Source organism: Polyergus mexicanus, unplaced genomic scaffold, assembly GCF_030449975.1.
Source record: "Polyergus mexicanus isolate NDT 795.1 unplaced genomic scaffold, iyPolMexi1.0 SCAF_18, whole genome shotgun sequence".
NCBI classification, from domain to species: Eukaryota; Metazoa; Arthropoda; class Insecta; order Hymenoptera; family Formicidae; genus Polyergus; species Polyergus mexicanus.
In genome coordinates, this window is record NW_027223338.1 from 1,687,870 (window position 1) to 1,701,506 (window position 13,637).

At 35.7% G+C, this 13,637-nt stretch overlaps 2 protein-coding genes across 2 annotated transcripts; one reads left to right on the forward strand and one right to left on the reverse strand.

Moving 5' to 3' along the window:
• Nucleotides 1–2,543: 2,543 nt before the first annotated feature.
• Conv (insulin like growth factor binding protein acid labile subunit convoluted) lies at nt 2,544–7,465 on the reverse strand. Its single transcript, XM_070310617.1, has 11 exons — nt 7,216–7,465; nt 6,814–7,101; nt 6,332–6,569; nt 6,003–6,249; nt 5,668–5,922; nt 5,233–5,549; nt 4,867–5,164; nt 4,299–4,779; nt 3,908–4,171; nt 2,977–3,205; nt 2,544–2,880 (listed from the first exon to the last, which is right to left on the reverse strand). The coding sequence occupies exons 1-11, from the start codon at nt 7,463–7,465 to the stop codon at nt 2,544–2,546; spliced, it is 3,204 nt and encodes a 1,067-aa protein (XP_070166718.1).
• A 4,813-nt stretch (nt 7,466–12,278) lies between these two features.
• Nucleotides 12,279–13,080, forward strand: LOC138941368 (uncharacterized). The gene is made up of 4 exons (XM_070310951.1): nt 12,279–12,315; nt 12,404–12,441; nt 12,536–12,801; nt 12,900–13,080. The coding sequence occupies exons 1-4, from the start codon at nt 12,279–12,281 to the stop codon at nt 13,024–13,026; spliced, it is 468 nt and encodes a 155-aa protein (XP_070167052.1). The 3' UTR covers nt 13,027–13,080.
• The last annotated feature ends 557 nt before the right edge of the window (nt 13,081–13,637 follow it).

Below are 13,637 nucleotides of genomic sequence, written 5' to 3' on the forward strand. Positions count from 1 at the left end.
CAAATGTAAATCTACTTGTGCCTCGAGGAGCTTCGAAAGTCCCAGACAAGCGGATGTCTGTCTCAGGAATATCATCGGTTCATGGGAATATCATTTTGTGGTGCTTGTAAAAGCGCGCGTGTGCTTGTACAACGTACTTTTAGCCATTATTGGGCCCCGGGTGAAAGTGTTCGACCACATGTTTCGCAACATGGTATCAAAACCGCAACGAGGCCTCATATCGATATAAAGAAGAACTAAATGTTTTCAATGTTATTCGTGCTTCTATTTCCGAGGATTTATTGTAAAAAAAAATGTAAAACATGTAAAAAATAGTAATTTAAAAAATTATAATTTATATTTTATAAGTATATATAATCAATTAAAAAAAACAGAGATAATTTCAAAAGAAGAAAAAAAGGAAAGACAGATATCTATTATTATTATAAGATCACATCTATAACTTTGATGAAGGGCCAAAGATCGATGCTTTGTGCCAAAGAATACTTCGTTAATTAAGCGTTAAACCAGCGTTAATCTCGATCGAGAGAGGCAGCCGACCGAGCAGAACGTCCGGCAAGCAGCGGCGTGTATACAATTTATTGTTTTTTCCGGTATATTCGACCAAAACAATATTAATCAAACACGTCGTGCGTTGTGCAATTTAAAATCCCGTTAATCCGCCGGATCGCCACTACACGAGCATTGTTTCTTCCTCTCTCGCAGATATCATGGCACAGAAGTAATCGATAATTGCTAGGGTTGCACGAGACCCAAGACAAGACAATATTCGCAAAAATATTGTATTGATCTTGAAAATTTTAATCTTGTCTTGTCTTGTCTTGCCTTGATTTTTATTAACAGTTTTTATTTAACACTAAATTATTTGTCAGCTTGATAAAAAACAGAAAATAGTAAGTATATCTGATTTCTTCTGTTATCCGAAGCGCCGAGCACGATTTTCGTTTGTTCTTTACTGCGTATGCTCACACGTCTCGATTGTGCAGACGCAGTCTAAAAACTAAACCAAGTTCTTCTGCTGAACATGCAAACATTTCCGAAAGTGATAATGAAAGTTCGAAAGTAAGTGCAGTTAAACAATGCACATAGAAAACTTATTTCAAGTATGAAACAAGAAACAATGAAAAAATCGGCGTATGTTTGTTATGTCAAAAAGAAAATGTGACTAAAGAAATAAAAATGAAAAATAGTAACGCTACTGGATTAAAAAAATATTTGGAGAAAGATCATAAAAAAGCATATGAAGATTTATTTGGATTAAAAGCAATGAAAAATAAAATATTGTCAGAAAAACAAAAAGCGATAGATATATTTTTAAACGTAAGTATTGAAATTAAACTTTATAAATTAAGTAATATATAGTAATTAATTTGCGCTATTTTTATGTCACATTAAAGTGTGTAATGATAATGATGCGCAGACCCTTTAAATTTAAATTTTTTAAAGTTTTTAAATTTATAAATGTTTTTATTTACTAACAATAAATAAAATTTTTTGTCTTTCTCGCCTATTTCCATATTAATTAAAATCTCCGTTCAGAGATCGGGAACAATTAGATAACTTTTTTTAAAAACCAAGACTTCTCGGTAAGATCAAGAATCTTGATAATTTGTTTTGGTATTGTCTCGATAATTAATTTAAAATCTTGTCTTGATCTTGTCTTGAAATTCAAGACAAGAGTCTAGGTCTTGGTATCTCGTGCAACCCTAATAATTGCTATCGCGCGACGGCGTTAATAAAATGCTAATAATTTGACGAAATGAAACGAAAAATCTCTAAGAACGCCACGTCTCTGATGACGCTAATAAATCCACGATAATGGCATCTCCTTTTGCGGAAACAACAACATCCACTGTTTCTCGGCCTCATTAGAGAACTCTTCCCCTTCTTCTTTTAGCGCGACAGAACACTCTATGCTTAATCGCGGATACTAATTATAGCCTTCACAAGATAATGAAATAATCTTACTACGCGTAGCTCGGGAGACTGCTGACTTCCTTGAGAACTTTTTCAGCGCATCGCACGAGCGTTTTATTCGAGTTAATCTCTCGTGGGATTAACCAGTTCTTATTAAGACGCATCGTTCGCTAATCATCAACTAGACTGTTTGCTCGTTTAAAAATCGTAAATTATTAGCACAAATTTTAGCACATTCTCTCTTGTATCGAATCTTGGTTAATTGATGTATGTGAAATAATAGCAAATATATGACTTGAACAATATGTATATTTTACAAAAATAAATACACGACGTTCAACGTCCCTATCTTCGAACGAGATACAATACGATTTATGTACAATCCACGATATACATATTTATAGATATATGTATATATTAATTTATTTCGCAATCATATCGCTTCGCGCTTCAACGCGATACAAAGTGTACGATGGAAGCCTAAAATAGCAAAGTAGTTGAGAATTTTAAGCAGCTAGCGATATGCATAAAGGTATTTTATCATGTGTATATTTTACTCTGTGTCTCTGCTGAATGTAAAATATCTACTTAAATGCGAGTATTATTTTTGTTACATTAATAAAATTTCACATAAAAATGCAGAAGGAGGCAACAATTATCACGAAGTACAGATTCATCGTGAAGCTAATAGATGAACTGGAATTATGATGATTCAAGATCTGACACTGCGAGTTTCTATAGTGTTTGACATTTCCCTCGGAATCGCGCGCGAGTACGCAGAGCTCGTATTTGGTGTTGGACTCGATCAGATCGTGAATCTTGAAGGAACGCCCACTGTAAACAATATCCTTCTCGATTATGGATTTGCTGCTGCCGGATTCTCGAACCACCACGTAAAAATCGCCGATATCTTCGCGCGACGTCACATACCACGTGGCTTTCCAGCTATTATCCTCATTATTGCTAAAGGGAATCACATAATTTATGGTTTTTTGAGAAAAATTATTTGTCAAAAAAAAATTTTAAATAATGATATATATTTGACTTTAAATAACGTACTAGTCGATACTTCGATATTTCACATCGGGTGTGATATCGAGTTCGGGTTTCTCTTGAATGTCTCTCTCGTCGCAGCTCATGAGATCCTCAGTTATCTCCGAAATAGATTTGTTTGCGAGATAATTCGGACTCTCGCACGTCACGTTCGACCAATCTGTTGGAAGCTGCGTTTGAGTCTTCAACCATCTCTTTAATGGCCGCGCGTGACAATCGCATTTCATGGGATTCCCTAATATATATAGACATATAAATTATATAGATACAGGCTGTCCCCAATTTAAATGGCAAAAAACTTCAGATAGCGTGTAGGGGATCGAAAAGCTAAGAGAGAAAGTCCTTTAGAGGTTTGCTCGTTTTTGCTTCATTTTGAAGAAAATCACAAAAAAAGAAACAAAATAAGTTTTCGTTTTTTTACATATTCATTTACATTTTATATATGTTATCGTCTATTTAATGCAGATATTGTTCAAAACGTTGCCCTCTTGCAGCGATGCAAGCATTACATCTAGCACTGACCTCATTAATTGCAGCTAGACATTGTTCTAGTGATATTTGGTGCACCGCATCTATGATTCGGTCTCTTAATTGCTCTCTTGAATTGATTGGCATCGTAAAGGATAACATCAAGTGTTTACATATGTAAGAAACCTTGAAGCAGAAAGTTTATTCGGTGGCAATCGATTCAAGACAGCAATTGACAATGAGAGTTTGAATTTTTGCGATTCGATCTCTAAAAATGGAGCAAAAACGAGCAAACCTCTATAGGACTTCTTGTCTTAGTTTTTCAGTCCCCTACACGGTCTAACAGCTATAAAGCAAATTGTCATTGAATCATAATTGTAATTCCTATTATTAAATTTTTTTATCAGTTAGTCGCGTAATTACAAGTGCCTCATTATTCCTTGTTAAATTTATTTATTTAATCTTTTACCAAAATATCTGAGCACCGTGCCGTTCTTGACAATCTTCATAAACCTCTCGTCGAAAACGCCAATTTCATTTTCTTCCAAGTTAAGAATTTTTAAATTTGGTAGCGGTAAAATCTTATCGAGGGGCACATAACTTAGATGATTGTTGCTCAGATATAAGTTGGTTAAATTTAACGGTGGTGAAAAAATATCTCGATCGGAGATATCACTTATATCGTTGTGCGACAGATCCAAAGTCTCCAAAGACGTCAGATTCCCGATTACATCTAAAACAGAACAATTTTCTAATAAACGACGATCTACAGCGAAAAATGTAAATCTGCGAAACTGTTACATTGTTGTCCGGTTATTTGTCGAGATTATTAAAAGCGACATTGCCAATATGTCACTCACATCTCCTAATCTCATTAATGTTGTTGTAAGAAAGATTCAAGTATTGAATCCTTTTGGCACCGGCGATGAGGTCGTAAGTCACAACCGGCATTGTATTGTAAGATAAGTCGACTTCCTTAAGCCTATAAGGGATCCAGGGATCGTTTGGCAGAGTTTTTCGGGTAATAAACGAAATCTTGTTGTGGCTAACATTGAGCCTCTCCAGAGACAGACAGTCGTCGAGCAATCCGTGTGTCTTGTTGTCCAGTTTCTCCAATCTATTGTGAGACAGATCGAGGGTTCTCAGAGACACGAGACCCTGAAATGCGCCGTTCGGTATACGACTGATGTTATTGTTTGTCAAGTTCAGTGTCAACAGTTGCAATAAGCCCTCGAACGCGCGACTTGTTACATTGTTTATATCGTTATTCGCCAAGTTAAGTTCAAACACTATCGGCAAACGGCCAAAGGCAGCTTTCTCTAGCTTCGTCATGTAATTATCCTGTAATATTATCGTCGATTAGAATTTGCAACACATTATCCGTGTCTAGAGAAATTAATTTTCTATAAAGAGTTCTCTTCGTCTTACTTGTAGATAAAGATACTGCAAACTGCTCAGACTGCTCAGCGCTTGCCAGGGCGGCTTCGTGATGTTGTTCGCTTGCAGATTTAATATCCTCAAGGTCAACAGGTTTTCGAAGCTTCCCTCTTGCAGATTATCACCCAGTTGATTCCGCGAAAGATCCAACGAGAGTAGCGCGTTCATACTAGGCCATACATCGGTGCTCGGGATCTCTTCTAGCAGATTCTCCGAAAAATCCAAATGACTTAGAGAAATTGGCAGTTGGAAAATCTTTGTCAGACGATTGTTTTTCACCGTCAAACTCCTAAAATTTCATGACCATTTATTATATATAGAGACATTCTTAAATTTTATTAACACGTGATAATGCACCTGCAACTAGCCAGACGAGTTAGACCTCCTCGCGAGACGTCATTTAATTGATTATAACTCATATCGAGTTCTAGAAGGGTCGGCAACGGCCCGAAGGTCGACGGTTTTATCTTCTCCAGAGAATTATGCGACAGATTCAAGAATCGCAGACTGAAGAGAGTCTGAAATACGGCGTTGTAAATTTCGGACAAATTATTGTGCGAGATATCGATCGTGTGGAGCTCGTACAGCTTAGGGAAGGTCTGTCGTGGAACGGAGTGTATCAGATTGTGAGAAACGTTTAATATTTTCAATCCCGTCATATTGTGCAACGGAATCTGCGAAAGAATACATTTTTAACAAAGTTAAATATAATAAATAAATATGTCTCGATGAAATAATATGAATAATCGTCAAATCGTTTGCATTAAAAAAAAAAAAAAAAAATACACTCACTTGATTGAGAGACGTAAATAGATTATAACTGAGTTGCAATTCCATAGCGTACGACGCGCTATCGAAAGAATACTTCGAGATATTCTCGAGTTTGTTGTGGCTGAAATCCAGTGACGTAATATTCACGCAGTTCTCGAAAGCACCTGATTCGATCTTCGAAATCTCATTATGAGACAGATTAACTTTTGCCAAGTAGATATCTTTAAACGCCAATTTTTCCACGATCGTAACGAAATTCTCGGAAACGTCTAGAAGCTAATAATGGGCATATTACTGACGAAAAACTAAAAAAACACGTATGAATGTAATTTTTCGAACGATAACATAATATACACCTCGGCAAATTGCAGCTGATTGAACATTTGAAAGTCGATCTTTTTGATGAAATTCCGTGAAAGATCGATAGTACCGATCCTTGTAACGGAACCAAAAGTTCCACGACCCACATCATTGATTTGATTGTCGCTCAGATGCAATCGCCTGAGAAAACGCATGCCGCGAAAAGTATTGGAATCCAATTTTCTTATTTTATTACGGCTCAGATTCAGGACCTTCAAGACAGAATTTCGGGCAAAGGTTCCTCTAAAACAAAAGCACTCTTAGATATTTCATGTCGTAGAGATCGTATAATGACTGTTTTTTTTTTTTTTTCAAGCTTGTCTACCTCTTCAAGTCGGAGATAGCATTGTGCGACATGTTGCACCATCCCATCTTAACGAGATCTGCCAAATGAGATGTGTCCAATTTGTCAATCAAATTGTGAGAGAGATCCAAAAATTCCGTATCTCTCAGACCTTTGAACTGATTCCTCTTTAAGTCTTTTATCTTATTGCCGTGAAGATCAAGTGTTTTCAGCTTCTTGAGCGGTGTCAACGCTTCGGCGGGTAAAGAAGATAGCGTACCTGAAAAGTACGATACAGTTTGTCAAGAGTTATGATTAATTGAATAATTTATAATTAATTAAACAATCTCTCTCTATACATACAAGAATTGACATTTGATGCAAAATGCATCAATCTTTATATTTGCAGCGTCGCACAAAAATTCAAAGCTTACAGATTTATGCATTGTCTTTAAACTCTTGAGATTGATGGATAGAAAATCGTATTTTCTATTAATGATATTTTACGATGATACCGTCATTACCGTTACTAATCTCCAATTTTTCTAACTTCGCTGCCGCCGCGCTTTCACTGAAACTATTCCCCGGCAAAATAGACATCCGGTGGCCGCTGATACTTAACAGGCTGAGATTGCCGAGAACTTGCAGCGCTTCGCGTGGAAATTTCTCCAAATTGCTGTTTATCACATGGAGTTCCTGAAGAGTCCTGTTTATGCCGAGAAAGCTGTGCTCCTCGATCAATCTCAGCGGCGTATCGATAAACTTCAACACTCGTACGTCCAACGGATACAGGGCGGGTCCGTAAAATCGTACTATGTAGTCGCAAAAGTGGGTTAATTAACTCGATTGTATTTTATTTTTCGCGATAAGAGAATCATCGCGCATGTTCCCTTTCCACTACGCGAAATTAAAAATCTTTAGCTCACCTATGTTACATTTATACAGAACCAGTTCCTCGATCGGCGCGCCCTCATTTCCCAGATTCGTGAACGCGAGGCTGAGACTGGCTAGATTCGTATTCTCGCAGCGGATGTATAAACCCCTGTCGCTACCCCGAAGACACGTGCAGGGGTAAATGTAAATTGGATCTTTGGGGCATCCAAATCTTGGCCCGGGTGGCACGTAGCCGCCTATTACGGACAGGGCCATGCCCAGTAACAGTAGAGGCGATAACATTTCACCTACGCAAGAGATGTAAAGAAAAAAAAGATTATACTTAATTCTTTCATTATATCAATTATATTACGTAATTATATTAACAATCATATCGAAATGCGTAGTGCAAATGTATGCCAAAATATTTTATGTGCAAAAAGTTGCAAATTATATGCATTACGTGAAAGCGCTATACTATATTTTCTCTGTAGCATAAATTAGAATCAACAAAATTACGTTGGGAACCTTCTGTTACATTTACATCGTATTGCTTGCATAAGATTAATAATGTATTTTTCTTCCTGTCTTATAGAGAAGCTACGAGCAATATCTTTACATGTAAGACGAATGTTTCAATTTCAATTCAAACAAATTAGTCACACCATGATGCAATACCATGTGTGAAAAGTGAAAAACTCTTCGCTGCGTAAACTTCCTTAGTTAATCGCGTACGCAATAGATCGATACGCCGATAACCACGCGTTAGCAGCTTAATAAATAAAGTTTTTCTTCAAAATCGCAACTACTCCTTCGCGAAATCCTTCGTAATCCGGACGAATCGTTAAATCGCCCTTTCCAAGTTCTTCGTCCCCGTTTGCCTGTTTTTGAGTAAAAGGCGATTACATCGGTCGCTCGATTCACGAGCCTCATCTCACCGCTTATTATCCCACGCGAACTGGCGAGATCCCGCGCGATTCTCTCGATACGCGAGGCGCAGAAGTGATTAATCGCTAAGATCATCATGATAGCCCAAAAGCGTCCTTGAGGAAGAGTCCCCCCTTCTTTTCAGGCCATCGACGTCGCGGACCTACGCACGGCGGCGTGATCTACGTGCATCGCGGGGGTAAACCGAGGCGAGAAATCGAGACCTCACGGATGACGCGCTAGCTTCGCCGATTCATTATTCAATGGTAATTAATTCGTCCGCCACGTACCGATGGTAATATCACGCGATCCTAGCGAAGGAAAGCGCGCAGCTGCGCGATCACGTTTTCGTTACGTGGCAAATTATAAACTACCATAGAGACATTTAACCCGTGCATCGTACAATATTGCCTGATACGCTGCGCACCTTGCAACAGAGAATTACGAAAGCGACATTTGTCCACATTTGGAAATGTTAACGCGATTACGAATTAATCGTTTTCGCTAATTTATACTAATTCACGACGCGAAAAAAAACATCCGTCGAGCCACCCGCGTAACCCGTGCATGAAATTTCGATAATATTGTAAATCAACGATTACGTCGCTACGCTGCAGTTATTGCAAATTGATCATTTTTCTTTCGAAACTTCTCGACGATTAGCAAATATTGTACAATCTCCCTATAATAACCGTCCTCCTTTCGAAGATCATCGTTCGGCCTTTATGCCAATCGACAATGGGTGGGATTTAAAAGGATCATTTGACCATGAAAAAAATATGGTAAATTATTATTTACTAATTTTATTAATTTTATCTCGATGCAATTGTTAGGCATCGCTATTTTCAATTATTTACTCACGTTGAATCCGAATGAATTTATACTTTCCTCGCTATGGAATATTTACGTTAAAAATTCACGGGGTTTTTTATCGTTAATTAACAATTGCGCAGTAGCATATAGAAAATTAGCGATTGTCATCTTATACTTTCGATATAGACCAGTATCTGCTGATCGAGATTGGCGTAGCAAAGTTCTCGCAATTAACGGTAGCACGCAATTATACAGTAATTGTGGGATCCACCGATCTGAGAGAATAGAGAACTATGTCTTATTACAGCTCTAGTAATACAGCGAATAAAAAGGTAAAAAGAAAGGCATCGTGATCTACTTTAAGTAACATTTAGCAACGTTTGCAATATAATATACTGACACGCACGATATATATATATATATATATATATATATATATATATATATATATATATAAAACACGGTAAAATCTGCATTACATTTATAAGAGAAAGAGATTCAGGCATTGTTCTTATCTCAGAAAAGATATATGCTGAGTAAAAGTATGTTTACAGAATTATGCCAAGCTTATGTTAAGCTATTATTGCACAAATCTGCGAATCTCACACACCAATGTAACGATAATCTTTAAGTATAAGCAAAGTAATATTACTGAGAAAAAGAACATGTTCCTTTCACTTATTTCAATTGATCTCTTTTCCTCGTAAATCAAGCAACTAGCCATTGGACCGAATCAGTCTGATTTCTCGTCATTTCAAACACGTATCTAAGACAACTCGAACCTAACAAAAATACGTACGCGCGTATCGTTGACGTAAGACACTAGTAACACTTGATATTTATGCTATCTCATGTACCTGAATGGAAACTCGAACGGTTATTCTTTATTTAAATCTGTCGATGCAAAAATATTTAGAAACCCGATGAAAAATCATTAATAAAGATAAACTTAAGAATGTAAGACAGACACGACTTCCATTTCTTGAAAGCGGCAAAGAGAACAACGGTAGAGAGAGAGAGAGAGAGAGAGAGAGAGAGAGAGAGAGAGATGCTTGTATGTTGCACGCTCTACTTTCCGAAAGTCTATCAATTAGAGCTTATTGTGTTAGCGTAGCTAAGGTAGTCAACTTACGTAAAAAAAACTGCACGACTACGTTAAAAAGTACTATCGTATTATCACAATTAAATACTGAAATTAAATTTTATTATATGAGAAATCGAGATTGAACTGCATTTTTCTCGTGTATCCCTTTGACGTAGCAGCTGAGATTATTTTCGTTTCACCAGTCGTCCTTGCGGATATCGTGCAACATTCTATATATCTGTAGTATTGTATATCTTTTTTCTTTGTAACATGATACAATATTTATTCCTAGTAAAGAATACGGCATTTCTATAACGGATATAAATGGAAAATGAAATCTTAAACGTAAGAACGAAGTAATTCGTAAAATTATGTTGTTTGTAAAACATGCAAATAATATTACAAACTTCTAATCTAAAAATTAAAATGTGTTACATTGAATATTATAATGAACATAATAAATAAAATATCTAAGAAGTTCATTTTATTTATTTGCATAAAAAAATGAAGAAAATAATTATGAAAAATAAAATTATCATAAATAATAAAGTAAAATAAAAAGAACCGCGCGCAGAGTTTGATGATTTAGCTAGACATTAAACAGCAGTATTGTAACAGTTACTTTAAATAATTGATGCAGAAACATAACGTTTTGCGCACGCATTAAAGTCATCGTCCGGTGAGAAGTGAAGAGCTGACGCACTTACAAACACACGTGGACACACGTCGTCCGAAAACGTCACGGGGTTAGCACACCATTATATTTAAAAATATAGCGAAGCTAATGAGCCGCTTTAATTGACCATTTTCAAATAATCTTAAAATTACAAAAAAAAAGTTCATTAGCTGTCACAAAAATATGGCACGTTACCTTATTGCACTTTCCCCAAAAATCTTCAAAAATACGAAAATCCTCTTGGATTTTTTTTTAAATGCACTGCTGATATCTTCAAGGTTACATGTTCGCCGGTAAGAGGTTCGTCCTTTTTCTTCCACCATGCAGGAGCAGAAAGAATGAGAGAGAGAGAGAGAAGAGCAGAAAGGAAGACACACGAGTGTTTCGGCCGCGTGTCTTCAGGACATTCTGCATGTGGTTCCCGGGTGAAGCTGTCGTGAAAACTGAGCCGAGGCTCGGAGGCGAAGAGAAAGGCAGCCTGAGAAGTAAGGCTTCTCTCATTGGCAGTTGATACCTGCTGTCCTTTCGTGGACATCTTACCTTTTGCTACTGACATGCCGCGAGCATGATCATATTTTGATAAAATATGACCGCATCTCGAAAGGTCATGGCTCATTAGCTTTATTTTAATCGGTCTTGTAAATTTCCTATTAAAATAATAACTGTAAAAGATACACAAAATTCTACCGTCTTTATGAATAATTTAAAAAATAATTATAACTTATTTATAATTTGGGGTTTTCTTTTTTTATATTAAAGAGAGAGAGAGAGAAAATGATAAAGATTATTGAACACAAAAAATTATTGTGAATTTTTTGGGAATTGTGAATTTTTTGCGTTTTTAAATTGTTTTTTTTTTTTTTTGTTTCTCCTTCATCTTTCCGGCTTCCTTGAATTATAGATATTTAACTCAATAAATAAAAAAGTTGTTGCATAATTTTGATATATATATACAATATTATATACGTTACAATCCTGGCAAAACTTTATATAAAAGAAAGTTATAGGTTATATCAAACGGCATGTGCTTGGGATTGGTTCGTGCTAGTGAAAGTACCTTTGGATAGTTGCTTGGCCAACTGAATCAAGCGATTCATAGCATGAAGCTGACATCTGTTGGTGTACAGGTAAATTTAAGTAAATATTTTTATTTAAAAAGTTTAAACAAAATTTTATTATAAAAATTATTTTCTTTATGTGGAAAAATTTCGATACATTTTTTCGTTAGAAATCCGTATTCGCTATTTTTTTTTCTTTTTTATCGATTTGTTAAAATATCCTTGATTTCCCCTTAAAATTATATAAATATTTCTTAAAAAGAGTATCCTTTGCAGTCTCTGAAAATATCCATCAACACAACAGGATATAATAGTTAAGCGTCGTTTAAACGATAATGAGAAAGAATGAGAGGTCTTTTCAGAAATTACACGGTTATTAAGATCATTGAGCTCTTCGAGTTCGGCAGTTTCAAATAAAGAGCTCGCGATGCTCGGTTGCGTTATCCATCGAGTAATCTGGTAATAGTGTTCGTCAACATTCAGCGATAATCGTAGCATCAAGAAGGAAAAAATTTGTGCTGTTTAAAGCAAAAATCGCAAGTTTCAAAAATATACACGATGAATTCTTTTATATTTATATTAAATTTATTATTGAGTGAGTCAAAATTAATTGTATAAAATTGTACAATATTTGCTTAAAATCCTGAAAAGTTTCGTTTTACATATTTTTTTATTTTACACAGGTACGAAAATGACAAATCAATTCACTTTGGGCTATTTTGTAAGAATCTATATCTTTTAAATATTGCTCTGAAAATATTTGCAACAAATTTTATTGTCTCGCGATTTAAAATTACGGATTGTATTGTACATAGGACAGAAATCGTCTGGAAACCTACGAGGAGGTATCGAGTGAACAGAACGATATTGATATTTTCGGCAATCTATCTTTTCACTTTACCTGCGAGGGTATGCCGACCGGTTTTTATGCGGATATGGATTACAACTGTAAGATATTTCACGTTTGCGAAAATTCCGGCGACGGATTTCCGGTGATTTGTCCTAACAATACAGTGTTTGATCAGAAACAACGGATTTGTACGGATGAAGAAAATATTGATTGCCAGCATGCATATGAATGGTATATATACTATTTAGAAGAAGAAAAAAAAAAAAAAAAAAAACAATAGAAGATTGTACAAGTTTTTCCATGATAGGATTAATGATTATTCATTACAGGTACTATTTGAATGAATTAATTTACTCAACGGAAACCGAATCAAAAACTGAAATCATAGAGGAAAATGTATCAAAAGTGGTTCAAGAAGACGCAATACCTTCCGTTTTGCCACTTATGATTGACTAAAAATATTCTTATTTTTTTTCCTATGTTATCAAAAGCGTTTTGATAACATGCAGTTTTAATTCTCTTTGCTTTATTTATAAAGATACACGTACAGATAGTCAACTGCAACTATGCAATTCTACATAAAATTCTTTGAAGAGCTTTTCTTCTCGTATCAATTATCAATAGAATGTAAAAATTGATAAATTACGCGAAACAAATAATCGTGCAACGAATATCGAAGAATAAAAATTTATTAGATTCTAAAATAATAACGCTTTGCTTTTATAATAGTTCAACGTTCCAATGATCGCGTGTGCTCCCATGATCTTGACTCTGGTCTCCTTCATGCTTTTGTTTGCATCCCGGTACTTCTTTTGCCGCATGCAACGCACTGGTAGAACTGGTTAAAAAATTAAAAAGAAAGATGAAATGCACGAAGAAAACCTTCGGTGTGGTAGGTCGGAATAATCTCGGATCTATTTCTGACCGTTCAAAACTGGCTTCTCAAGGTTCTCGAAAGTTGTAGCGCCAGTATTTTCGATATCGATGCAGGTATATACAAAGCATTTTATTATATATTTATTTTTTAATCAGATTCTATAAATCTTTTCTAAATCTTTTATCTGTGC

Bases quoted from the DNA above. Each gene is read 5' to 3' on its own strand.
- Conv (XM_070310617.1), bottom strand. From the start codon at position 7,465: ATGTTATCGCCTCTACTGTTACTGGGCATGGCCCTGTCCGTAATAGGC. The intron at 4,780-4,866 runs GTAAGACGAAGA...ATAATATTACAG, and splicing joins TGCAGTATCTTTATCTACAA to GATAATTACATGACGAAGCT. The intron at 4,172-4,298 runs GTGAGTGACATA...GTTCTGTTTTAG, and splicing joins CATTAATGAGATTAGGAGAT to ATGTAATCGGGAATCTGACG.
- LOC138941368 (XM_070310951.1), top strand. From the start codon at position 12,279: ATGAATTCTTTTATATTTATATTAAATTTATTATTGA. The intron at 12,316-12,403 runs GTGAGTCAAAAT...TATTTTACACAG, and splicing joins TATATTAAATTTATTATTGA to GTACGAAAATGACAAATCAA. The intron at 12,802-12,899 runs GTATATATACTA...TATTCATTACAG, and splicing joins TGCCAGCATGCATATGAATG to GTACTATTTGAATGAATTAA.